At 55.4% G+C, this 23916-nt stretch overlaps 11 protein-coding genes across 11 annotated transcripts; 6 read left to right on the forward strand and 5 right to left on the reverse strand.

Annotated features, from left to right (window-relative positions):
* Positions 1-555: 555 nt before the first annotated feature.
* CkaCkLH20_07536 (nonribosomal peptide synthetase 10) lies at positions 556-4395 on the forward strand (the record flags this gene model as incomplete). Its single annotated transcript, XM_038890253.1, has 1 exon — positions 556-4395. One exon carries the CDS (start codon positions 556-558, stop codon positions 4393-4395), a length of 3840 nt encoding a protein of 1279 aa, XP_038744303.1.
* An 820-nt stretch (positions 4396-5215) lies between these two features.
* Positions 5216-6693, forward strand: CkaCkLH20_07537 (tRNA-guanine transglycosylase family protein; the record flags this gene model as incomplete). The annotated part of the gene is made up of 2 exons (XM_038890254.1): positions 5216-5414; positions 5471-6693. 2 exons carry the CDS (start codon positions 5216-5218, stop codon positions 6691-6693), a joined length of 1422 nt encoding a protein of 473 aa, XP_038744304.1.
* A 429-nt stretch (positions 6694-7122) lies between these two features.
* On the reverse strand, positions 7123-7542 carry CkaCkLH20_07538 (uncharacterized protein; the record flags this gene model as incomplete). Its single annotated transcript, XM_038890255.1, has 1 exon — positions 7123-7542. The coding sequence occupies one exon, from the start codon at positions 7540-7542 to the stop codon at positions 7123-7125; it is 420 nt and encodes a 139-aa protein (XP_038744305.1).
* A 454-nt stretch (positions 7543-7996) lies between these two features.
* Positions 7997-9948, forward strand: CkaCkLH20_07539 (uncharacterized protein; the record flags this gene model as incomplete). The annotated part of the gene is made up of 9 exons (XM_038890256.1): positions 7997-8218; positions 8534-8566; positions 8638-8728; positions 8783-8824; positions 8890-9044; positions 9100-9134; positions 9191-9328; positions 9400-9819; positions 9882-9948. The coding sequence occupies 9 exons, from the start codon at positions 7997-7999 to the stop codon at positions 9946-9948; spliced, it is 1203 nt and encodes a 400-aa protein (XP_038744306.1).
* A 500-nt stretch (positions 9949-10448) lies between these two features.
* CkaCkLH20_07540 (NADH ubiquinone oxidoreductase subunit NDUFA12) lies at positions 10449-11079 on the reverse strand (the record flags this gene model as incomplete). The annotated part of the gene is made up of 4 exons (XM_038890257.1): positions 10449-10500; positions 10557-10758; positions 10833-10917; positions 10987-11079. The coding sequence occupies 4 exons, from the start codon at positions 11077-11079 to the stop codon at positions 10449-10451; spliced, it is 432 nt and encodes a 143-aa protein (XP_038744307.1).
* A 452-nt stretch (positions 11080-11531) lies between these two features.
* Positions 11532-13112, forward strand: CkaCkLH20_07541 (uncharacterized protein; the record flags this gene model as incomplete). The annotated part of the gene is made up of 3 exons (XM_038890258.1): positions 11532-11768; positions 11821-12101; positions 12149-13112. The coding sequence occupies 3 exons, from the start codon at positions 11532-11534 to the stop codon at positions 13110-13112; spliced, it is 1482 nt and encodes a 493-aa protein (XP_038744308.1).
* A 338-nt stretch (positions 13113-13450) lies between these two features.
* On the forward strand, positions 13451-14209 carry CkaCkLH20_07542 (uncharacterized protein; the record flags this gene model as incomplete). Its single annotated transcript, XM_038890259.1, has 2 exons — positions 13451-13851; positions 13975-14209. The coding sequence occupies 2 exons, from the start codon at positions 13451-13453 to the stop codon at positions 14207-14209; spliced, it is 636 nt and encodes a 211-aa protein (XP_038744309.1).
* Positions 14210-14776: 567 nt separating this feature from the next.
* Positions 14777-16187, reverse strand: CkaCkLH20_07543 (initiation factor 2 subunit family protein; the record flags this gene model as incomplete). Its single annotated transcript, XM_038890260.1, has 2 exons — positions 14777-15601; positions 15651-16187. 2 exons carry the CDS (start codon positions 16185-16187, stop codon positions 14777-14779), a joined length of 1362 nt encoding a protein of 453 aa, XP_038744310.1.
* A 635-nt stretch (positions 16188-16822) lies between these two features.
* On the reverse strand, positions 16823-17710 carry CkaCkLH20_07544 (translation initiation factor; the record flags this gene model as incomplete). Its single annotated transcript, XM_038890261.1, has 1 exon — positions 16823-17710. The coding sequence occupies one exon, from the start codon at positions 17708-17710 to the stop codon at positions 16823-16825; it is 888 nt and encodes a 295-aa protein (XP_038744311.1).
* A 423-nt stretch (positions 17711-18133) lies between these two features.
* Positions 18134-18678, forward strand: CkaCkLH20_07545 (uncharacterized protein; the record flags this gene model as incomplete). The annotated part of the gene is made up of 2 exons (XM_038890262.1): positions 18134-18430; positions 18484-18678. 2 exons carry the CDS (start codon positions 18134-18136, stop codon positions 18676-18678), a joined length of 492 nt encoding a protein of 163 aa, XP_038744312.1.
* Positions 18679-19211: 533 nt separating this feature from the next.
* CkaCkLH20_07546 (vacuolar armadillo repeat protein) lies at positions 19212-21280 on the reverse strand (the record flags this gene model as incomplete). The annotated part of the gene is made up of 7 exons (XM_038890263.1): positions 19212-19543; positions 19593-20342; positions 20395-20640; positions 20696-20809; positions 20930-21050; positions 21108-21193; positions 21253-21280. The coding sequence occupies 7 exons, from the start codon at positions 21278-21280 to the stop codon at positions 19212-19214; spliced, it is 1677 nt and encodes a 558-aa protein (XP_038744313.1).
* Between the last annotated feature and the right edge of the window lie 2636 nt (positions 21281-23916).

A 23916-nucleotide genomic window follows, 5' to 3' on the forward strand; every position in this document is an offset into this window, starting at 1 on the left:
CCTTTCCCCAGCTTAGCTTCTGATTCGCTGCTACCCCTCTGGACGTGGATGTTATGGGCCGCTCTCGCCTCCCCAGACCGACAATGATCGTTTCGTGACGACCATCGTATTTGCATGTGCTACGCTGGTTGGTCCCTGACTTGTTGAGGGACTTCTTAGCGGTAGGGGACTTGCGAGAGCCAAGCAAGGTACCTCCTCGCCTTGCCGTTTCTTTTGTTGACTTGCCTTTTTCCCGGCATCTTCCTTTTAAGACAAGTACTTCCATTGCCAATTGCCATCTCTCAAGGTAACTCGAGTTGAAAAAAGCTCTGATAACCTGGTCGTGTGACCAATTTCCTTCCCCAACCTGAAGGCTGCATCACTTCGGCATTTTGTTAATCTTCCAACAAGAGCTTATCCTTACTCCTCCTACCTCATCCTACTTCACTACACCGTACTTGGTCTCACCATCCTCAGCTTGCTCAGCTGTCATTCTTCTTATCGCATATCTACGGAGTGAACGCGTCTTTTCTTATCCTATCCTACTGGCACTGCCTTATCTTGCCAGGTAATATAATGGCCATCCTCGACGTCAACAAGGATCTTGCTGCTCTCTTTGAGCTGCAGGCAAAAGCCACGCCAGATGCAGTGGCTCTTGAGGACGAGACTCGCACTCTCACCTACGCTGAGCTGGACCAAGAGACGCAGAGCCTCGCTGACCGTCTGCGTCGTGAATATGGAGTCGGCAGAGACCACCTCGTTGGCATTCTCATGAACCGGAGCGCCGATTATGTCGTGGCTTCCTTGGCTGCACTTCGTGCGGGTGGTGCTTTCTTGGTGCTGGAGCTTGCGTATCCTTCTGGGCTTCTGCGCGATGTCATTGAGGATGCGAAGCCAACAGTAGTCATCACGCAAACAGAGCACGTCAACCACATCAAAGCCGATGTGCCCATCATCGCCTACGACGATGCCACCAAGCCAACGGCCAATGGTCACGCTGACTCGGAGCTCCCTCCGCTGCCCGCCAGCGATGATCTGGAGCGCCTCGCCTTCGTGTCATATTCCTCTGGTACGACCGGCCAGCCCAAGGGTATTGCCAACCCTCACAGAGCTGCAGTGCGCTCTTACGACCTGAGATTCGGCCTCAGCGACCTTCAACCGGGTGACCGGGTTGCCTGCAACGTCTTCTTCGTTTGGGAGATGCTTCGCCCTCTTCTGCGCGGTGCGACTGTCTTCGCTATCCCAGACTGTGCCAGTTACGATCCCACGGCTCTTGTTAGTCTGCTTGAGTCGCGGCGCATCACAGACACGCTCATGACACCCACATTATTGGCAACTGTTCTGTCCCGTTACCCACATCTGGGCGAGCGATGTACCGAATTGCGATCTCTCTGGCTCAACGGTGAGGTTGTCACGACCGACCTTTGTCGTAGAGCCATGAAGGCCTTGCCCAAGACCAAACTACTCAACGTCTACAGCGCCAGCGAAACCCACGAGGTTGCTGCTGGCGATATCAGCACCTTCATCGACTTTGAGGCCCGCGTCTGCCCAGTGGGCCCGCCGATGGATCCCGAGCACATCTACATCATGGATGAGGATGGCAACAGAGTCGGCAACAACGTTAGTGGTGAACTCTACGTCGGTGGCGATCTCCTTGCTCGCGGATATCTCAACCTCCCAGAGACAACACTTAAGGCATTCCACCCGGATCCTTTTGACAAGAAGAAGGGTGCCCGCATGTACCGGACAGGAGACCTTGCCCGCGTGCTTCCCAATGGTCTCCTTGAGATCACTGGCAGAGCAGGTGGTATGATCAAGACTCGTGGGTACACCGTTCAGCCCGGTGCTGTTGAGAATGCTGTGGTCAAGCACCTGGCCGTACGCGACTGCGCAGTATCGTCTCACGGCGATGGCCTTGAGAGACAGTTGGTTGCCTACGTTGTGCGCGACAATGAGGACAAGAGAGGTCGCGCCGATGTTGTCATCGATGAGTCTGGTTACAGCCCGGCTTCGAGACGTGTACTCTCTGAGCACCTTGCTCTCTACATGATCCCCACCTTTTGGGTTGAACTAGACCAGCTTCCTACCCACGGAGTCTCTGGCAAGGTCGATCTCAAGGCTCTTCCCCCACCCCCTTCCCCGAAGGTTGCCGTCAACGGCGAGAAGGAGCAGAACACCAAAGTCAAGCTTGAGACTGTTAAGAAGCTCTGGGCCGCCTCCCTCAATATGCCCGCCACTGCCATCACAGAGGAGCACAACTTCTTTGACATCGGTGGCCACTCCCTTGTCCTCGCCGATCTTGCCAATCGATTCACCAAAGAGTTTGGCTTCCCCGTTCCTCTGGCTCCTCTTGCCGGTTATCCAACTCTGGAGGGTCACTTGAAAGCCATTCGTGATGCTCGCGATGGACACACCGCAGCAGTGCAGGCTGATTTGCCTGCTGTCCTCCGGGCAGACTGCGTTCTCCCTGACGACATCAAGTCCAACGGTACACCTATGCGCAAGCTGAATGACGCTGACACTGTGCTCCTCACTGGTGCAACTGGATACCTTGGAGCTTTCCTGCTCAAGCAGCTCATTGAGACTACCACGGCACACATCATCTGTCTGGTTCGTTTCACAGACCCAACAGAGGAGTCTGCACCTGCTGGTATGGCCAGAGTGCGAAAGAACCTGATCGATCTTGGCATCTGGGACGACTCCATGCTTGACAGAATGGAAATTCTGCCCGGAAACTTGTCTCGAGAACATCTCGGTCTCTCCCCTGAGATTCACGATGAGCTGGTGTCACGAATTGAAGTCATCATTCACGCGGCCGCAACTGTCAACCTGGTTTATCCTTACGCAGCCCTGAGAAGCCCCAACGTCGGAGGCACCAGGGAAATCTTGCGCCTGGCGTCGAAGAGCGGCGCCACTCTACACCACGTGTCTACCAATGGCGTCCTGACACCATCTTATGCGGGTTGGGGCGAAGACGCGATGGTCGACATCGACGACGTTCCTGAGAAGCTTATTGACGGATACGGACAGACCAAGTGGGTTGCCGAGAAACTGGTCTACGAAGCTGCTCGCCGCGGTATGCCTTGTAAGGTCTATCGTCCGGGCACAATCAGTGGTCACAGCAAGACAGGCTCCACCAATGCCTGGGATCTGCTGAACGCCCTGATTGTTGAGTCTCTGCACCTCAAGACCGCACCAGGCATCGACAACTGGTTCGCAGAGATGACGCCCGTCGACTTTGTGAGTGCGGCTATCACCACGCTCGCGAACCACAGCGATTCCGACCAGCTTGTGTACCACCTCGGTGACCCGAATCCGGTCTCTGCCAGCTACATCTTCGATACTCTCAAGGAGCTTGGATACTCTACAACTAAGATTCCTTGGGATGACTGGGTTGAGCTCTGGACCAAGAAGAGAGGTTTCGGTACGGCTGGTGACGTGCCGTTCACTGTCGACATTCTTCGAGGCGGTATGCCTACTGCCGAAACTTTGCAGGCCGTTACTGTCCTCAAGGACGATGCTACTGCGCCTGTACTGACCAAGTACGGGCTGGATCGCCCCAAGATTGACAGCCACTTGCTGGAGACGTACACTCGTCACTTCTGCGCCAGAGGCTGGCTTTCAAGGCCTCCGCGCCGGGCTGGTGTCAATGGTGTCACATCCCGCGTCAACAAGGGTCGTCTTGCTGGCAAGGTTGCAGTTGTCACCGGAGCCTCGTCTGGTATTGGTGCCGCCGTCGCGGCTGGCCTGGCTAGGGAAGGTGCCCATGTCGCCATCGCAGCGAGACGTACTGAAGCTTTGGAGGGTGTCAAGTCTAGGCTAGCCGGCACTGGAGGCAAGGTCCTCATCCACAAGACGGATGTTACCAAGAAGGAGGACGTCGAATCGCTCATGCGAACGGCGACGGAGAAGCTCGGCCCGATCGACATCCTCGTCAGCTGTGCTGGTGTGATGTACTTCACCATGATGGCCAACAACCACACGGAAGAGTGGGAGCGCACGGTCGACGTCAACTGCAAGGGTCTCTTGCACTGCCTGTCATCCACGGTGCCCGGCATGCTTGGCCGTGGAAAGGGTCACATTGTTGCCATCTCGTCGGATGCCGGCCGTAAGGTTTTCCCCGGTCTCGGCGTCTACTCGGCCAGCAAGTTCTTCGTGGAGGCTACCTTACAGAGCCTGCGTCTCGAGACCGCCGGAAGTGGTCTTCGCGTGACGGCTATTCAGCCCGGAAACGTCGCGACCGATCTCCTCGGCATGTCGACGGATGCCGAGGCCCTGAAGAAGTACGGCGAGCCTTCTGGGGCCAAGGTCCTGGATGCAGATGATGTGGCCTCTTCGATTGTTTACGCTGTTTGTCAGCCGGAGCACGTCGCTGTCAACGAGGTTCTCATTGAGCCTCGGGATGAGCCTATTTAGGGATCCAAATAGTAAGCGATGCCAGTTACTACTGGAATAAAAGACACTGTGTGGGTGCTCTTTGTAATTTGATGGGTTTTATTTGGCCATATGAGGCTAGCTAGATAATGAATCAAGGGCTTAGGAGCCCGGAATGTATTTTTGTTTGGACGTTCATATTTTGGACGCATTTTATCTGAATGTCAAATGAGCCTTTCACTCTATCAATCTGAGCCGTTCTTATGAAGAAAGATGAGAGTAGGAACCTAGACTTAGTCCATCTCAAAACCTAACAAAGCCCGTGAGCAGATCGGCAATACAAGATAGAAGAGTCATGATTGGTTAAGATCGGGAGCTCTGTGTTGCGCAGATTCCTTTGCCTCTGCAGAAGCCCTTCGCCCGGATCCGCCCGGATCCGCCCCGAGCTCCCCCCAACGGGACCCCGCTGCCGAACCCCACTCACCCGACCGGGCCCCGTCAGGAACAGCTTAGCTTAAGCCACAGCATTCAAGCCTCATCCTTGAAAGCAAATGTGGCTTAAACTTTACATATCCATGGATGGACAGGCCTTTGGTTTTCTGAAGTTGGCGCTAACATCACAACTTGGCGAAACAACGTATGTTGACGAAAAATTCACAAGAGTTGGCCTTAGGGGAGTTTATCTTTCAGGCGACACATCGGAAACTGCCAGAAATTTCTGCGCGGGCTGCCTGAAGTCCACGGAACCAGGTGTCTTCAGTACCGGGCGGGGGCTTAACTCAGGTCACAGACTCAAGAGAGCAGGGGATATGTTAAGATGCCTGATGTGGTAATGACGAATGGGGAGAGCAACCACGACGGCATGATATTCGAGATTCTCAAAAAGTCCGTCGAGGGCGCGGCGGCTGCTCGTTTGGGTAGACTGGCCCTCCCTAAGAGGAAACCCATCGAGACGCCGAATTACATCGCTACCGCCTCACGTGGTGTCATTCCTCACATCACTCCAGACAACCTCGCCAAGCATGCTTCTTTCGGCGCAGCCTACATGGCACTCGAGGACTGTATGTTCCCTCTCCTTGCCTTCTTCTCATGTTACACAAGACTAACCGAAACGCAGTCATCGAAAAGAAGAAGCCCGCGGCGCTGTCACTACCGTCTCCGGACAAGAGGCCGCTCCACAGCTTCACCTGCCTGCCAGATAGCATCGCCACGGTCCTCGCCGCGAGGCGGAACCCCGCCATCAAGACCCCCGTCGGCAACGGCGCGAAGTTCATCGCCATCTTCACCTCCACCGGCTTCCGGAACCTCACCATCGACGAGTACTTCTCCGCCGTCGAGACCCTCCGGCCCGACATCGCCGTCGGCCCCGCCGACCTCTTCCACACGAGCTCCATGCCGCCGTCTAAGAAACTCGTGCGCATGGCCGAGCGCACCGAGGAGTGGACCGACGTCTTCCTGAACCCCAAGAGGCTCCAGGCCCTCCGCGCGGCCGGGGTCTCCGTCTTCGCGCCGGTCCTGGGAATCCCGTATCAGATCCAGTGGGAGCACCTCAGCCACCTCGCTAATGATGTCGTCGATTCGCTGTCGGGACTGGCCGTCTACGACGTCGATTTGTTGCCCGATATCGAGGAGAACTACAAGCCTCTGGTGCCGCTGCCGCGGCTGTCCCTGCACATACCCGAAACGCCGCAGGCTATCCTCCGCCAGATATCCCTCGGAGTCGATATCTGCACCATCCCTTTCCTCAACGCCATATCCGACGCCGGCGTGGCGCTGACATTCACCTTCCCTCCGAAAGAGGGCGGAGTTCAGCCCCTGGGCGTAGACATGTGGCTGCCGGAGCACGAGACTGCCCTCACGCCCCTGTCAGAAGGCTGCGGGTGTTACGCCTGCACGACGCACCACAGAGCCTTCGTCCACCACCTCCTCAACGCCAAGGAGATGCTCGGCTGGACGCTGCTCCAGATTCACAACCAGCAGGTCATGTCTGACTTCTTTGCGGGTATTCGGGCTGCTATTCGGACGGGCCACGACGAGTTCGAGAGGGAATCGGAGAGGTTCGCGGCGACGTACGAGGCGGAGCTGCCAAAGGGCACCGGGACGAGGCCGAGGGCGCGGGGATACCACTTCAAGGGCGAGGCGAATCCTAGCAAGATTAACCCGTCCACGTGGCAGAACTTCAGCGAGGCCGGGTCTGATGCCGGCGGTGACGCGGTTATGCTCGAGGGTACAGCTGCGACAGGTGAGGGTATCGAGACGCCCCTCGTGCCGGAGGAGGGCTCGTCTGAGCTTCAGGGGAAAGGCTTTGCTGAGATCGCCGACGAGAAGTCAAGGCCTTAGCAAACATGACGACGTCTGATTTAAGTTGTTCCTGGCTCCAGCACCAATGTATACACTCACCGGCCTAGAAGGTACAAAAGCTTAGAATATAGACTGTGTCTGAACAAAATCAACAGCTGTAGAAACCCGCCCAGTCTCTTACTTCTCCTTTGGGTCTGGCACTGACATTCCCCCATCTCTCTATTCATCATCCGCACGCTTCGTATACCAAACAACCCACATCGTAACAACAAGACACTTAGCCACCCAATTCTCATACGTCCTCCCATAGTAAAGTCTTAACGCCAGGGACTTCAACATCCCATACCCCGACCGCGTAGTCGACTCCGGTTGAAGCACACTTCTCACATGCTCATATACCCCCCTCAAGAACACCTCCTCTCGTGTAGGCTCCATCTCTGTCCCGCACATCTCCTTCTCCCACTCTTTTCAAAACATGTAGAAGAACTCATTCAGCCTCCATCGGTGCTCGAAGAGCCTGCACCACTCGCATGGCGAGAGCAGAACGTAGACAATCCTGGCGACGACGGCGGCCCAGCTGGGCCCTTTCGGCTGGAAGTTTGGCGTGCCCCAGGGGCTGCTGGGGTCGAGTTCGGCGATGGGTCTGGAATCGGCGGTGGTTGTGTTGTCGGAGTTCGAGGCGGCGTCTCGCGCGTGGTTGTAGGCTTCTATGGCGGTGTATTCGATGAAGGTTTCGAGGGAAGGGATCTCGTCCGTGTCGGTGTTGGTTTGGTCCGAGTCGGTATCTATGCCGCTGTCGGTGCTCTTCCCATTGCTGTCACCTTCTCTCTGTTTCTCGGAGACTGGCTTTTGATTTCCATGCCATGGCGATGCCTCAACTTCAGTCATGATGCGTGAAAGTGCTGTCGTACATGCTCTTGTTTCTAGGGTTGTCTCTTAATATTGGACTCTTTCGAATGAGTTGGTGGCCTTGGCATGGTGGTTTTGTGATTGAATATGTCAATCGATTACAAGACATCTGTAGGACAGCCACTTTGAACATTCTCCAACTCAACATCAACCTTGCTGACCTTTAGGGGCCAGCACGTCTACGAGTAATTCCCCTCCAATGCTTCTTATTAAATACGTCTGATGGTAGTGGCGTGGCGTCTGTTGACCTTCGATTGCTCTTGCTCACGACATCCCGTTGAAAACGCTTCTGCGACTTGCAGACTATGCTTTCGGACTGGGTGCCAAATAACGGACTGCCATACTCGTCACTTTCCGCACCAACAACATCCGCATCACACGACCAGGGTCGTATGCCCGCGTCGAAGGATCTCATGCAGCAATTTCCCCAACGATGTCTGTATGCACCCCCAAGGGACGGATCGCCTCGGCTAAACTCATCTGGGCTGCACGAGGAGCCAATGGCGCCGCCCGCCAAGGGCGGTCTTCCTCGGACCAGGGCCCGTTTACGTCCGCGTACACGCCGGACGTGGTGTTCTTCTTTGGAAGTTGCGACGAATCGACGCATGCTTTTGCCGCAGACCACGTCTTTGCCGCTGGTCTGCATACTCGATGTGTATGCCCCAGGAGAGGGGTAGTCGCGTTGTTGTTGGTCAGGTAGAGTGATAAAAAGGGCGCATTCATTGCGGTTTCGCGATGGGTGTTTTGGATTTCTCGATGAATATTGAGATCGAGAGTAGAGAATATAATTGAAGTTTTCATAGTTGAAATGTCTGCGGCCAACGACACCACGGCCACTGCGCCGAATGAGACTTCTGAAGTCCGGAATATCGACGAAACCCATCTCGCGGCCGACGATGCAGAGGCGCGTACCGCTCATTCTTCAGTGAATGAATATGAAAAATGAAAGCTTGTCTGACTGAGATTTTAGGTCACTGACGATTCATCGTCAGATCTAGGTAGTGTAAGTACAAGAATCCATTAGCTCTTTTGATTGTGTTTGGTCGGAACATTATAATGACACTTTATCCGTAGAGCATCGCTTCTTCCAAAACCAGCATAGCCAGCTCACTCTACCACTATCGTCTCGAAAATGGACGAACATACCATCGGTACAAGGAGGGCAGTAAGTTCACCTGTATTTCTCAGAAGCCGGGCTACTGATGATGACGGAGATCAGGATACCAATACCCCAACGACGAGAAGGAGAGTGATAGGTTGGGTACGTTAAAACCAGCAGCACTTTTGTAGCGACATCCAGCTTGTCCGGCCTGACACCGTGGATAGACCTTCAACATGAGCTGTGTCTACTGACCCTGGACGGCAAACTCGGCTTGGCGCCGCCCAACGACGACGACTCCAAGGTCAAGCGCGTTCTTGACTTGGGCACGGGAACCGGCCTTTGGGCGATTGACTTTGGCGACACACATCCCGAAGCAGAGGTTTGTCGAGGCAACCCTCATTCTCGAGAAGGAATTTATTGACACTGGGATGAAGGTCATCGGAGTTGATCTCTCCCCTCCCACTGCGGAGTGAGCCCCATTCTATCGACGGCCCACGTTCTACGCTGATGGCTGAACGCATCCAGGGTTCCCCCGAACGTCATCCTCGAGGTCGATGACATCGAAGAGCCGTGGACGTACACTCGGCCCTTCGACTACATTCACAGCCGAATGATGACGTCGAGCATTTCGAAATGGAAGGAATACTTCCAGAAAAGTTTCGAGTAAGTTGCCCTCCCTCTCCTTTCTCCTCTCTCCGGTATGCCCGCATCCATCGTGACTGAAACGACTGCAGCAACCTGGTGCCCGGTGGGTATTTCGAGATGCTCGAGGTCGGCAGCCAGCTCCAGTCGGACGACGGCTCGATGTCTGAAGACTCGGCGCTCGTCAGGAGCGGTGAGCTGCTGCGTGAGGCGTGCGAGATCTTCGGGCGGCCGTTCCAGAGCATCCCGGCGCTGGTCGACGTCATGAAAGAGGTCGGTTTCGTCGACATCGTCATGACGAAGTTCAAGTGGCCAACAAACTCGTGGCCCAAGGACCAGAAGCACAAGCTCATCGGCACGTGGTCGCTTGAGAACAACCTCGAGGGCATCGAGGGCTGGACCATGGCTGCGTACACTCGGGCTCTCAATTGGAAGAAGGAGGAGGTGCAGGTCTTTCTCATCGACGTCCGAAAGGAGCTCAAGGATAGGAATATCCATGCGTACATGCCCATGTAAGTACCGGTGCTCTCACTTGGAGCATTGCGCTTCTGGAACATTGACTGACAATGTGAAGTTACGCTATATACGGAAAAAAGCCGAAGAAGGGGCTCCAAGTGGGATCTACACCGAAATCCGTATAGTCAATTTGGAGTCATGGCGAGTAGGCATACGGAGACTTACTTGTGCTCTGGCTATACCCGTTGAATCTTCAAGCTGTGGGTAATGTGGCATGCCGTTTTGCGAATGCCCTTGACGGAGCCCCTTTTCTACGTAGCATTCATTGTGAGAATAAGAGTCTTCCTAGTTGGCTCCGTGTTACATGTGAACCTGTCGCATGTATAAGAAAGATAGGCAGGAGCCGGCCATATCATGGTTGATCAGATCGACATTGTCCCTACAGCCTCTGAGATTGCAGATGTAGAAATGATCCCGGATTGACATCGATGTTCGTTTATGCCAGCAGAAATTCCAGGTAGAGTTTAGCTAGCATAATCGGCACGCTGGCTCGCAGCCATTAGCTTCAGAACTTGGGCTAAGCAGCCATGTTATTGAACTCGGAAAAGCAAGTGATCACAAAGCAAAAGCTAGAAATTGCGTCGAGCGATGTTGGCATATGTACATTATCCCACCCTCTCAACGCTCATTGCCTCTCAATGGCCTTGGGTTCCCAAGAGTAGATTTTCGGCTTCGTTCTGCAGAAATCCTATTAGCATTATTCGGCAGAAATCTCGCCAGGTATATCACTTACGTGTTATACGTCTTGAACGCTCCCCTGGTGGCAGTCAAGTTGGGAATCGGTTCCGGGCGCTCCCACTTGCGCACCTTGGTCTGGAGGAGGGGGTCCTCGGTGGGGGGCTTGTCGACCATGAAGCCCTGCCACGCATGCCAGCCGGGCTCGACCTGGGCCGAGTCGTAGTCGTGCTTCTTAAAGTCCACCCATCGCGTACGGACTGTTCGTTTCTCTCTCGTCAGCTATTGTCCTTCGATCCATGCAGCGCAAAAGCCAGGGGTGGTGGTTCCGTACGGGGGAGTTCGTCGTTGTTCTCGTAGAACTTGTTGCCGGCCTTGTCCTCGCCGACGAAGCGACCGTACTTGGTGTCACCGATGTACTATTTCTCGTGCGTTAGAGAGGTGTCCAGGCAATTCGCGATCGATGTTCGAGGGGCGGGCGGAAGTACCAGGAGCTGACGGAAGTATTGCTGCGGGAGAAAGTTAGCATCGGTGTCGGCGGCGGCGGTTCGGGAGAGGGGTTCTTCATGCCTTGATACCAATCTTGCGCAGATTGCTGATCGTTCTCGGGAGGGTCGACATGGTGGCGGCTGGTCAATTGACCTCGAGAAGCTGTGCTATCGGCGACGACGATGGTTGAAGTCTTGACGTTCGGGAAGGTTGAACGACGCCAGGTGCCGCTGTGGAGTTTCGAGATTACATAACCTGGACCGCCATTGGGCGAGGGCTCCCTTGCTGTTCCCGGCAAAACCCGCCGCCAATGACGGAGCTTCATGCACGCAACCCTTGTCCCGCCAGAATCTCGAAGCTGCGACTTCTTTGGACGAACCTTCCGCTAGAAGGGACTTTTTTGGACCGAAAGAGGAGGAGTTTTACCTGGTCAATTCTACGCGCTATGATTGTCCGCGGGGTCTCGCGGTGCTCTTCGAAGCTCAAGGTCCCCTTCGCCAAAACGAACATAACACAGGCCCGACCGCAATGCCGACGATTCGCGATGCCCGCCTCCGGTACCCCAGCGACGGCCTCGAGCTCCGGTAGCGCAGCCGGCATGCTGGCGCCGTTCGCGAACGAGCTCGACAAGATCGCGCCGTCTTTCAGCATAAACGGATCCCAGATTCGAATCATCAGGACACCGACCGATTTCTACGAGACTTTGAAGGATCGGATACGCAATGCGAAGAGGAGGATATTCTTGTCGACTCTGTACATCGGAAAGACCGAAAAGGAACTGGTTCGTAGCCTACATGCGACTTTGCGCCGGACGGCCAACTAAGAGCTCTTAGATTTCGACCCTGCATGAAGCTCTTCGTAACAACCCCGAGCTCAAGTTGAGTATTCTCACGGATGCGCTCCGCGGCACTCGAGAAGAGCCAAACCCGTCCTGCGCTTCTTTGCTTGCGCCTCTGGTGTCGGAATTCGGTCCAGACAGGGTTGAGATTCGGATGTATCACACACCCAACCTGACCGGAGTGAGGAAGAAATACATTCCTAAGCGCATTAACGAGGGATGGGGACTGCAGCATATGAAGCTGTATGGCATCGACGACGAGATCATCCTCTCTGGGTAGGCTTGTTGCGCCTCTGACATGGACGCCTCTAACAGATGTACAGAGCGAATCTCTCAAACGACTACTTCACGAATCGTCAAGACCGCTATCATCTGTTCGCCTCTAAAGAAGTCACCGACTACTTCTGGAACATTTACCAAGGTGTGGCCGGCTTCAGTTTCCTCGTCGAGCCCTCCAAGGAACCCGCCGGCTTCGCCTTGACCTGGCCCAAGTCCAACCCTGCGCCCTCTCCTCTAGAAGAGCCGAAGCAGTTTATCAAAACAACAACGCCCGCCCTCGACGCCCTCATCTCACCCAAACAGCCCGCAACACAAGACGCGGGCAAAAACACCAAAGTCTACATGCTAACCCAGCTGTCGCAACTCATGAAGCCAAACACATCCACCGAGCTGCCCGCCGTCACCCACGTCCTGTCCACCCTCGCCCTTCCGGAATACGCCGGCTCATCGTGGACTTTCACCGCGGGTTACTTCAACCCCGCGCCGTCATTGACCAAGCTCCTCCTCTCCACGGCGTCCCAAAACAACGTGGTCATCACTGCCTCTCAGCAGGCGAACGGTTTCTACGGTTCTCCCGGCGTGTCCGGGCTGCTGCCGGGCGCCTACACGCTTCTAGCTCGTCGCTTCGTCCGTGCCGTCCACGAACGCAAACTCGACGACTCTATTGTCCTGAAGGAATGGCGCAAGGGTACGGTCGGCGAGCCAGAGGGCTGGACGTACCACGCCAAGGGTTTGTGGGTGACATTGCCGGGAGAGAAGGACCCCTCGATCAGCATTGTGGGAAGCTCCAACTACACCAAGCGCAGCTACTCCCACGACCTCGAGGCCGGTGCCATGATCCTCACCAAAGACGAAGACCTCAAGAAGCGCCTAGGCGAGGAGCAGAAGTGGCTTCAGGACCACGCCGAGCGCGTCACCCGAGAGGACTTCTCCAAGCCTGAGCGCCGCGTTGGAATTAACGTCAGGATAGCCATGTGGATTGCGCAGGCTGTTGGCGGTGCCTTATAGAATATGGCTAGACTTGTACTTGTGGGCGATACGGCCTCGCAACCGGCGTTGCTGTGTATGAATACTAATGATACCCGGAGCGTCGTAATCTTATTGATCCTCACGTAATATTCGTTCAAGTAAATAGGGGGAAAAAAGGCCTTTTCGTGAGGAAATCTGACCTGATCTGAGTTGCGATCTGAGTTGCCCGATGAAGAACACCGGCGAATGAATCAAAAAGAAGACCACTCACACCAAATGCAAAACAAAATGTTCCGAAACCGAGAATCGAACTCGGGGCTATGCCTAACCTCTCGGGTTCATGAGAGGGCATCATGTTGGCCACTACACCATATCGGATGTTGTTAAAGAGACAAGTCGAAAATCTGTACAAGAAGGTCAGGTGTGTGGGCGGGCCATCCCCGGCGTCGGGTCTGGCCCTGGCGCTGCAGGCCCCGGCGCCGAAACCTGGAACCCAACGATCGAATCGGAAAAACTCGATTTCCAATTATTCCGCCCTCCCGGCAGCACCCGGGTATGCGGACCACACACCTCAGTCTAGCTCCCATCACCACTACAGTCAATCGACGACGACGACCCCGACGCTCCACCAAACGACACAACCCCCTTTCCCCCCGATCGGCGGACACGGCTCCTTCACAAATCGCCGTCAATCGAACACGAAACCTCTCTCCCCACCGAACATCCCGAACAACACCACGCACAATGGTCGGCAGGATCCTCTTCTGGAGCGGCTTCGGTGCGTGAAACCTGCCATTCCCCCATGACGGAGCATAAGCCATTGGAGCCATTGGAGCTCCCGGACGTCATGTCATGGTGTATGAGAACACTTTGGTCGGAGAACAGCTGCTGACGATGGGAGGGCAACAACAGGCTTCGCCGTCCGCTTCTGGCAGATGGGCATCGAGATGCGCCCCTTCTTCAACAAGGAGTCCCTCTGGGCCTACCCGATCTACATGGCCGGCGGCGGCAGCTTCGGCTACTGGCTCCAGGGCGTCGACGACCGGCAGACGGCGTTCTTGAACGAGCGCAAGTCGATTCTGCTCGAGAAGCGCGCGAGGGCGGCGTCGCGCAAGGCGGACGAGGCCCAGCAATAGACGAGACGTTTCTTTGTTGATGGGAAAGCGTTAGAACGAAAACAAGCGGGAGAAGGACGGCGTCTTGAATCCTTCTCGCGAATGACACAGAAATCCGCGCTGGGGGAAGGACGACCACAAGACGACATACGATGAGCCCAGGTATTCATGCAGAGACGGGTCGGGATTGATGGGGCCCTGATATCGACTCGAAAAAGGCTCGGCGCTGCGCAACGCTCGCGAGGAGCGGTTGGGATGCCATATGGAACACTGTTCGCGGGAGAGCATATTCCATTTGTACATGTCACGTTGAGAGACAGAGATAGGCTCAATTGACGCCGTGAAAGTCAAGTCACTTGCCAGCGTGTTGTGAAGGTCATAGGTTTATGATATTGCAATGAGCATTTCGCAAGCCTAGCGTGTCTATGATGCACCTCTTTCTGAGTCTGCATGGATTTGGTATCTATTTACGGGAAGAAACCACGGACCTCAAGCGCCCAAAACCCGTCTTGCTTCTCTGGAGCAATCTCACCGCCCCTTCTAGTCTCATCACATCTTCGTACACCTTTTTGTTTTTGTTCTCCTTACTTACAACTCCTCCAGCTTTCTCAGAATAGCCGGCACAGACACGGGCGATGTAATGCCCAGCTCCGTGACGACGACGGAGATGTGGCGGTCCCGGGTCGTGTCGAACAGCAGGCGGAAGCTCTCGGCCGTCATCTGCTCCGGGTCGATCTCGTTGAAGGTGAGCGAGTCCATGGCGACCCTCTCGGTGAAGTTGATCGTCTCGGACAGGGCGACGACCCGGATGGACTGATCGGCGGCCGCGATGGCGATGTCGCTGGTGCCGGCGCGGGCGTACATGGCGCCGTTACTGAACATGGCCTCGGCGCCGACAAGAACGCGGGCAGTACCCTGGAGGTGGGCGCGAATGGCGCTCAGGTCCGGGCAGTAGGCAACGTCGACACCGCCGCCGGACAGGGCACGCAGACTCTTTGCGAGCTCGCGGCCGGTGCTCTCGAAGGGGTCGTCGACGATGGTGACGGAGAAGCGCTTGCCGTCGGCGTGGGCCTGGCGCAGGGTGCGCTCGACAAGGGGGTGGTGGGCGTATGTGAGGACGACCTCGCCGTCCTCGATGCTGTCGGCGGCGGTCTTGACGATGACGAAGTCGGCGAGGGTGATGCGCTCGCGGATGAAGTTGTCGACGGACTCGCAGAGGAGCTTCTTGGCCTCGAAGTCGGGGAGGTCGATGTCGATCTTACTGACCTGGAGCTTGAGCCAGCGGACGGCGTTACCCATGGAGAAGCACATGGGTCTGCATGCCGAGAGGTACTCGATCTGCGGGTTCAGGACGTGTGATGTGAAGTGGCGGGAGAAAGTGTTGCCCGGAGGCGTCGTGTATGAGTCGATAACCTGCACAGCGTTAGAATCCAACGGTACATGAGGGGTCGACAGGACCGACCTTCTTGAACGCCAGCAAAGTCGCCTCCAACCTCGTGGTACTATCACTGATCGCGAACGCGGCCATCTGCTGACCCAGAGCCAACACAGCCGGGTGAACGTCCTTGTCGGCTTCCGTCATGTGTATCCTCTTAGCCATAGACAGGTGACTGAAGCACTCAGGGACTTTGGGCTTGTTCTCTTTCGGGGGCGCGGGAACGGACTTGCCCGCCAGACCGCCCTTCGCACCGGGTCCGCCGACGCCCTGCGGACCATCCTGTCGCTGTTTCGACTTTCCTCCCTTCGCGTCACCGCCGCCGCTCTGTTGGGCTCCCTGGCCCGCTGGTGGTGCGGGTTGCGCCTCTTTGGCCTTTGCTCTCCGCGCTGCCTTCTCCGCCTTAGCCTTGGCCTTCAGTTCGGCACCGCTGAGCTTCTTCTCTCCTCCCTCGGCAGGTGCGTCCTTCTTCGCATCGTCCTTCTTTTGAGGTTGTTGGGGCTTCTTGTCCTGGGCGGGGGCGGCCGGCGGGGTCGCGGCGGTGTTTGGTGTTTCCGTCGCCATTGTGCCTTGCTGTCACCGGTTCTTGTCGAGCCGAAAAGTCCCTGTTGCGCACTCGGGGATGGGGTTTTTCGGTATTAATAGTCCTACAAGGAGAACGAACGACTTTCAGCAGGATAGGAGACCGTTTTCGGAAGGAGCGTTGTCGCCGGAGGTAATCTGATCGCGGAGACTTGAGAAGTTTTGGAGGTTTGAGTCACAGGGGTTTGCGAGGCGGGATGCGACTTGGGTGCCCCGCGCTAAAAGCTCGCTAAAGCTTAACTGCAGTGTGCGGGGAATGACGTCCCAGCTTTGGCGCCAATCACTGTCCAGCCGGCGGTCTGCCCAAGAAACCTTTAACCATCTTTTCGGTCGTCAAGATGAAAAGTAGGGGTGTATTTTCAGATGACAAGGTCGCTCGCAGTACTGTGACTCACTCATACATCCGACGTACTGCTAATGCATGAGCACACTCGTGGAATCATCTTAAAATGGGGCTGGCAAAGCCATATGTAGAGTGTCTATAATGAGTTGCAGTTTATACGTCAACACGATCGTACAATATCCTTCCACCTTTTGTGTATGTTATACATGTCCATCCGTGCGACCGATCCAAGCCAGCCGCGCAGCGCCCAGCGCAAACCAGCATTCTCGACAGATTAGGAGGCTTCAGCAGCTGTCGAGCCATTCTTCAAAGCCTCCTGCTCAGCAAGAGCAGCCTCAGCAGCAGCCTTTTCGGCAGCAAGCCTATCAAAGGCAGCCTTCGCCTCGATCCAGGCGGTCGAGCCCTTCACAGGCGCCGTCAAGTACATCCTCATAACCTTGAGCGGAGTCCCCTCCGGCGCCTTCGTCTCCCTGGCGCCAGGGGTGTCCGCCAGAAGATCTCGAATGGTCTGGATGAGCGTTTCCGCCTCGTCCCTCGTGGCGGTGCGGCTGCCCTTCTTCTTGGCCAGGAGCACCTCGACCTTGAACCCCTTCTCCAGGAAGGTCCTGAGCTGCTTCAGTTTGTGGCCCAGGTCGTGCGGCGCGATCGCCCAGTTGAGCTCGAGGTCCTTCGACTTCTGCTTAGTCTTGGCGTTCTCCTTCCTCGCTTGCTCTTGTTCGCGTTCCCTCTCCCTCAGAGCCTCGATGTTGATGATCTTGCAAATGGCGTGGCGCGGCCCGCGGGCCTCGGACACCATCCTCAGCACCTCCCTGTCCAGGTCCAGGGACCTGACGACCTTGAACGTGTCGAAGGGCCCTTCCAGCTTGTTCTCTTCGTTGACAATCATGACTTGACGGTCTGTGATCTCGTCGTTCTCCAGGGGCCCTTTCTTTGCTCCGCTGGAAGTCGGATCTGGCGCTCCGCCGCCCTTCTTCTTGAATCGGTGGACCATTGAGGCGTGGCGCGCGAGGCTCGGTATCGGTGCTGAGATGGGCTGGAGGACTCTTGTTGAAGGGATCAAGAGGGCGCTTTGTCGCGAGAGCGCCTCAACCTTCTCAAAGGGCGAGACGAAGACCCTATGTAGGGCCGTCCTGCTGTTGAACAGGCATCGTGTGACCCTCATGTTTGCTCTACTTCCGGTCGAGACGTTTCGGCTGCTTCAGAATGTTGATTATGCCAGGACAACCTGTCCCGCTTGTTGTTTGTCGGTCGTTCAGATGGGCGCTGTCAGAAGCGCAGATGAAGATTGAAGATGCACAGTAAATGCTAGAAGGCAATATGGGGCATTGGTGAAGCTGCCCCGCCAATCAAATTACGCGATGCGCCGAGCTTTTGCTGGGGTCCAAGCTCCGACTTTCACACGCCGGCTCCGCCGTGATCTCGTCACCTTCCGTCTCCCGTCCTCAGGCCTGAGACGAGTATCGCCCAAACACATCGGCATCTCCTCTTAACGCAAATAAATGACCTGTCCACAATGACGTCCGGAATGGCGTCCAGATGGACCTCTAGGCTGTCGTCTGCCATGGGTTCCTTGTACGGCAAACCGATGCGTCTCTGTCTCCTCGTAGCGAAATCAGCAGCCGCCGCGCACGTTGTCATGACTTACGGGTTCCATGCTGGCCCGGCCGCAGGCGCTTCGATGCTGCCCACCTTCGACATCGCCGGAGACTGGATCCTCATCGACAAACGCTTTCGATTAGGGCGCAACATCGTCGTCGGCGACCTTGTCAACTATCGCATTCCCATCTTCAGGCACAGCGAGGGCGTCAAGCGCGTGATAGGCATGCCGGGAGATTATGTCCTCATGCAAAGCCCGGATAGTGACTCACAGAGAATGATCCAGGTACGAAGGCCTCAAGTTGCTGGACATCGGGAATGAAGCTGAACGTTTATTAGGTGCCCCAAGGCCATTGTTGGCTGGCCGGTGACAATCTAGAAGCGTCCAGAGACTCGCGGCAATTCGGCCCTGTGCCCTTGGCTCTCATCCACGGCAAGGTAATAGCCAGGCTGTTGCCATGGTCCAACCGGCAAATATTTGAGAACGGACTTGTCGAGCCTGAAGTGATCCCGCAAAGTGAAAGACGACGATAGACGACACACAACGCGATTTTGTAGGATCCCTACAGAAAACTTGTATTTTAAGGGATGGAATCCACGATGCAATGATTAATTACCAAGGTGAGTTGCTTTTTGGGTCTTCTAAAGGTCTGATCCTAATTACAACGGGGTAGGAAGGCCAGCGGCATCAGGGAAAGGTCATCAAGCCTGGCGACAGGCCGAGTAACGTGGGAAATGTGATGACCCAACAGACGGGACATAATGCTTAATACAAAGTAAAAGGGTCGGGTCGTCCTTGTTTGAGAAATGCCGCACCTGGGGACGGTGCAAAGAGTCGTCCGCCATGGATTAGCTCGACAAATAAACGCTCCTTCAAAATGCTTCCACGCCAAAAAGAAAAAATAACAAAACACACTCAACGTGCCAACCGGAAGTCATTCTGCATAATCATCAACACCAAACGCCTTCAACCCAAGCCCCAGACCCATTTGATCCTGCTGAAGTGCCCCAAAGGGAAGCAGAGGAACGGAACGATGAAAATGAGACCCATTAGTAGTAACAAGATTTCAGCCTTCGATATGAGACTTTGAGCCACTTTGGCCGAGCAGCTCCAGACACCGCTGCGCCAGGTTGACGACTTCGCCCTCGTCGTCGTCTTCGAACTCGTTGTCCGGCTCGATTTGACGATTGGCGATCTCCTTGATTTGGTCGACAATGTCTTGGGCCTGCCCAATCAGTTGAATGAGGTTCTTGTCCTCCGACTCGAGCAGTTGGAGCAGGGTCCAGATTGCTATGTGCTGAAACGTCGCGTCGCCACTCTGGAGGAATCTCGTGAGGTATCCGTGGATGCCACCGTTGGGTTCTTTCCAGTCCTGAACAAATACGGCATAATCGCCTACTATTGCCAAATCAGCACAAGATCATAAAACGGGCAGCATGCATCCTACCTTTCGAGGAGAGGTTGCCGAGGGCCGCGGCACTGTTGCCCTGAACCTCGATGCTTGGGGAGTGCGTGAGAGGAATGAGGACCTCGAAGACACCCAAGTTCAAGAGGTGCGACTTCAGCTCGTCGCTAAGAGCTAGAACGGCAATCGCAGCCGTCATCTCGGATTGGACCGTCACAGGAACGTCGAGAACCAGTTGCTTGCACTTCTGAACCGCACCAGCGTCAAGGACCAGCGCCTTGTTGCGATCAGAGCTGGCGGCAAGGTTTCTCAAGGTCGAGATGGCGTGGCACTGAATCTCTTCGTTTTCGGTGGAACCGAGGAGGTCGACCAGCGGTTTCAGGAAGCCAGCTTCGATAATGGGCGACTCGTTCAGCGGGTGAATGGATATGTTTCGTATGCATGCGACGGCGGAAAGAATTAGAGGGAGGTAGGAGGACGACAAGAGTCTGAGCAGTGGCGCGAGTCCGTTCGATCGTACTATGTCGAGCTGGTACTTCTCGTCCGAAGCGAGGTTGCGGAGTGCGAGTGCTGCCTGGCACTGCACCTTGGGAGACGAAGAGTCCATGAGAGTGACGAGGGAAGAGACAAGCTTCGATTCGGTCTGTGCAAGCTTGCGTCTGTTGTTAGCGTCGACGGCAATGTTGCTGAGAGCGGTTGTGCAATAGTACTGCACGTCGACGTCCGACGAGGACAGCAACTGGACAAGGACCGGTATGGCACCGGCATTAACGAGCTGCTGGCGGTTTTCGTCTGGTCATGGGTCAGCTTCAGCTTTCTCTTTCGGTGGCTGACATTGATATACCTGAGTGCGTCATGTTGAGCAAAGCCCCAGTTGCGTTTCTCTGAACGCGCATGTCCCTGGACTTTGCCAACCTTGTCAGGGGGCCTAATGCTCCAGACCGGGCAATCTTGGCCTTGTTCTCCTCGTGGGTGGCTAGGTTGGTGATGCAACCGACGGCGTTGCACTGTACTTCGACATTTGGTGACAGCATCTGTCTGATGAGAGGGGTAAGTCCGCCGAGCTGGACAATCAGGACCTTGTTTTCGGCTGATGGCTCAGGTCAGTATTCGTCATCCAGCCTGATCCACAAGGCCAAACTTACTGTTGACCGCCAAATTGCCAAGGGCAGCGCTTGCGGCGCGCTGGACTTCGATATCCGGGCTCTGCAAGAGAAAGAGGATGGGCTCGAGAGTATCGCGGTCAACTTCACGAACATCTACAGCATGGGCGTTAGCATAGGCAGGTGACGTCGACGGATGTCCTTGCAGCTGCTGGACGGCAGGACCCGTCGGACCTATCCAGAGCTTTGTCCGGGCCCTTCAGTTGATGAACATACCTCGCTCTGTGATTTCAGCGAACGTAAGGCTAGCACTCCGTTGGAGGTCGATGTTTTCGGAGAAGACGAGTGTGCTTAGAGCTCGAAGGGGTTCACCCGAGAAGAAGTCCGTTTCACCCCGCTGAAACATGGTCAATACGGTAGGTCAACGATGACAAGAATGCACGGAACAGCATACGTTTTCCAGATACTGGAGAAGGTCAGCGACAGCCTCGCGTTCGCTGTCGGCGAGAACTGGCTCGTAGAGTCCATCGCGGGACCTCCCTGTGTAGTCATTCTTAGCTTAACCGGTCGGCAGGATGTAGCGGTGGGAAAATCCGTACCTCCGCAGCACGATTGACACACACCCATGGCCGACGTGGGCAACAAAGGCCAGCGACGATGGTTTCAAGACTCGATCTCGAGGTATGGTGTCTGGGGGGCAGCTGGAGCTGTTTTGTTTGGATGGCGCCTCTTTCGCAAACACGAATGTTTTGGAAGGCGATCAGAGGGATGCGAAGGCCGCGTTGGTTTCGAAAGATGGATAGGCAGACGGAATTTGTCGATGAAGCTGATCGAATTATTAGAATCGGTAGCGGTCGATGGCCGTCGAATTACAGGAGCCGTTGCTGCCCAGCGAAGGAGGCCCGACAGTCGGTCGGTGATGGAAGAAATGGTCGGTCAAATGAGGTTCTGGGAAGAAAGCGACGGGAGGCTGCTCCAGTTGTCTCTCGAAGCACGGGCACAGGCCCAGGTCGCGGCAACGGCAGCTGTAGCAGCAGCAGTAGCACTGGACCTGTGAGGCTAAGGCGGTAAGGTGGGGCCTAGAGGTACGCGGGTACTCACCAAGCAACCAGCAGGAGCAAAGCATGGGTCAGCAGTAAGGTAGGTAGTTGGGTAGCACCTCACAAAACAGCACACATCACACAGCAATGGACCTCACCTCAGAGACAGCGAAGCAGAGGGCCGGAGCAATGTGGAACTGATGGAGCTCTCGGAGTCGGTCTTGGTCCTGCTAAACCCGGTCGGGCTTAGAAGGGTCCTGGAGAGTCAAAGTCGTCGGTACGTACCGAGCGTACCTGCAGCGTGGCCAGCTTTTACTCGTGATGTGACTGGGCGGCTCCTTCTTCTCAAATCCAAGCAGAAACAACCACCCGCACCCGCACCGCACCCGCACCCGCCTCACTCTGCAACAGGTCCACCGATGTTCTCCAATGCTCCATCTTCTCCTCTCTCGGGCGGTCCTGCGGCTGCGGTACGGATACACTTCCACACTTCTCCAAATCTCGAGCTTGAGACACACGGACCACTCAGCTTTATTCACATGCGGAACAAGCGCGCTGCGAACTGATGAAGGGTTCCCGTCATGTCTTGCGTGATTCAAGCTTGGGCCTGTGTAATCGTTCCTGCGAAGAATTACGAGAGCTACAGTAAGGCAGGTGTGTACCTTACTACCTCCAAGCAGTGGCTTCAAGGAAAGATACGCATCGTATCATTACTTCCACTCAAGAAGCATGTTAGCTCTTGAACCGGGCAGAGCCAACGATTCCCGGAGGCCATCATGGAAGCCACAGCTTCTGTCTGAGGAATGTTTCCTCAGGCGGCACCTGACTGCGTGCATGCCTTATCGTGTATAATAAATGCCTCCGAAGAGACGCCTGCTGCTTCGATGACGCCTGCCTCGATGGAAGTACCTTACCTCATAAATGTCATCGCCAGGCAGAAGCTTCAGACGAAAATGGCATCTCCTGAGCTATGGACACAGCAGGACCACACCATCTCCCGCTCGCGACGTTGCTTCCAATTTGACCTGATGACTCGTGCTACTACCTGATGCAATACCTCTACAGAATATTCAAGGGTCCAACGTCACGCGAGCCCATCTGCTCAGGGCCGACTCGAAGGAGCACGGCTCGTCCCGCAAGCAACACCCAGAAGATATTTGGACGACGACGACGACGAGACTGAATTAATCTTGTCTTTGGTTGTAGCGGTGTGCTAAGTCGGCCAACCAAGCTGGTTATCTCCACCACGGAAATCGCATGAATCGGCCGGCGGAAGACTTCGCCAACATGTCTTGAATTGCCTTTATTCCTCGTGAGAGGTCAGTCCGAGCAAGACATGTTTTCTCGAAAAGCAATTGAATTGTCGGACAGCAACGCTTCAGCGTTCGACGACCACACGCCAAAGTGCCTGGTACTCTTGGGTACGTTCCTGTGATCGGCGAAAGTCATCACTTTGAGATGGTCAAGTGGGAAGCACACAGGCAGAGAGACCTGCCAGAAGAAGCCCGCTCTATGGTCGACCCTTATCTCGCTCAAGGGTTTTCGCGTTCGATAGGCTGGCTTTATGAAGGCATCACCAATGACGAAACTTTCTGCCGCCATCTTCGCCATGTCTGTTTTGCCTCATGAAGCGGACGCTATTACATCCGTCAAGTTGCAACGCTAACTGCAACCGAGGCAGATCTCTTAGGTAGACAAAGTACCTAAGTACCGTAGGTTAGGATAAGGTAATATTGAGCACCAGGTCTTCTTGCTGGACTGCCATCGTCACTGCAGCGGCGGCAGTGGCAGCGCGAACGCCAACACCAACGCCAAAAAGTGATGGGAACCAGAAAACAAGAATCAGACGGTCGACGCCCCCCTTCAACCTTGCCCGTCGTCTGGGTCTCGTCCCCTCCACTGACAGTGCTTGTCCTCAAAGGTCCTTATCGTTATCTCCCGTCTACTACAACTTTGGTGAGACAAGGAGGCACCCCGACGCAATCAACCCCAAGTAAATGTTATCTGCCGCCAGGGCTCAGGTACATTCTGTTGCTGCTGTCGTCAATACATGCCACTGTGGCTGCCGCTGTCACTACTAGCTACCTCTGCTAGGTATCTGCCACCCGACCGCTCATGCTTCCAGTCCCGTCTTGCTGAGGTAGAAGCGGAACAGAAAAAAAGAAACGGCGCAAGGGAAAAATCACCAGTGCGTCAGGATCCAGCCCAACCCATCCGATTCTT

The sequence above is a fragment of the Colletotrichum karsti genome (assembly GCF_011947395.1).
Source record: "Colletotrichum karsti strain CkLH20 chromosome Unknown Scaffold24, whole genome shotgun sequence".
NCBI classification, from domain to species: domain Eukaryota; kingdom Fungi; phylum Ascomycota; class Sordariomycetes; order Glomerellales; family Glomerellaceae; genus Colletotrichum; species Colletotrichum karsti.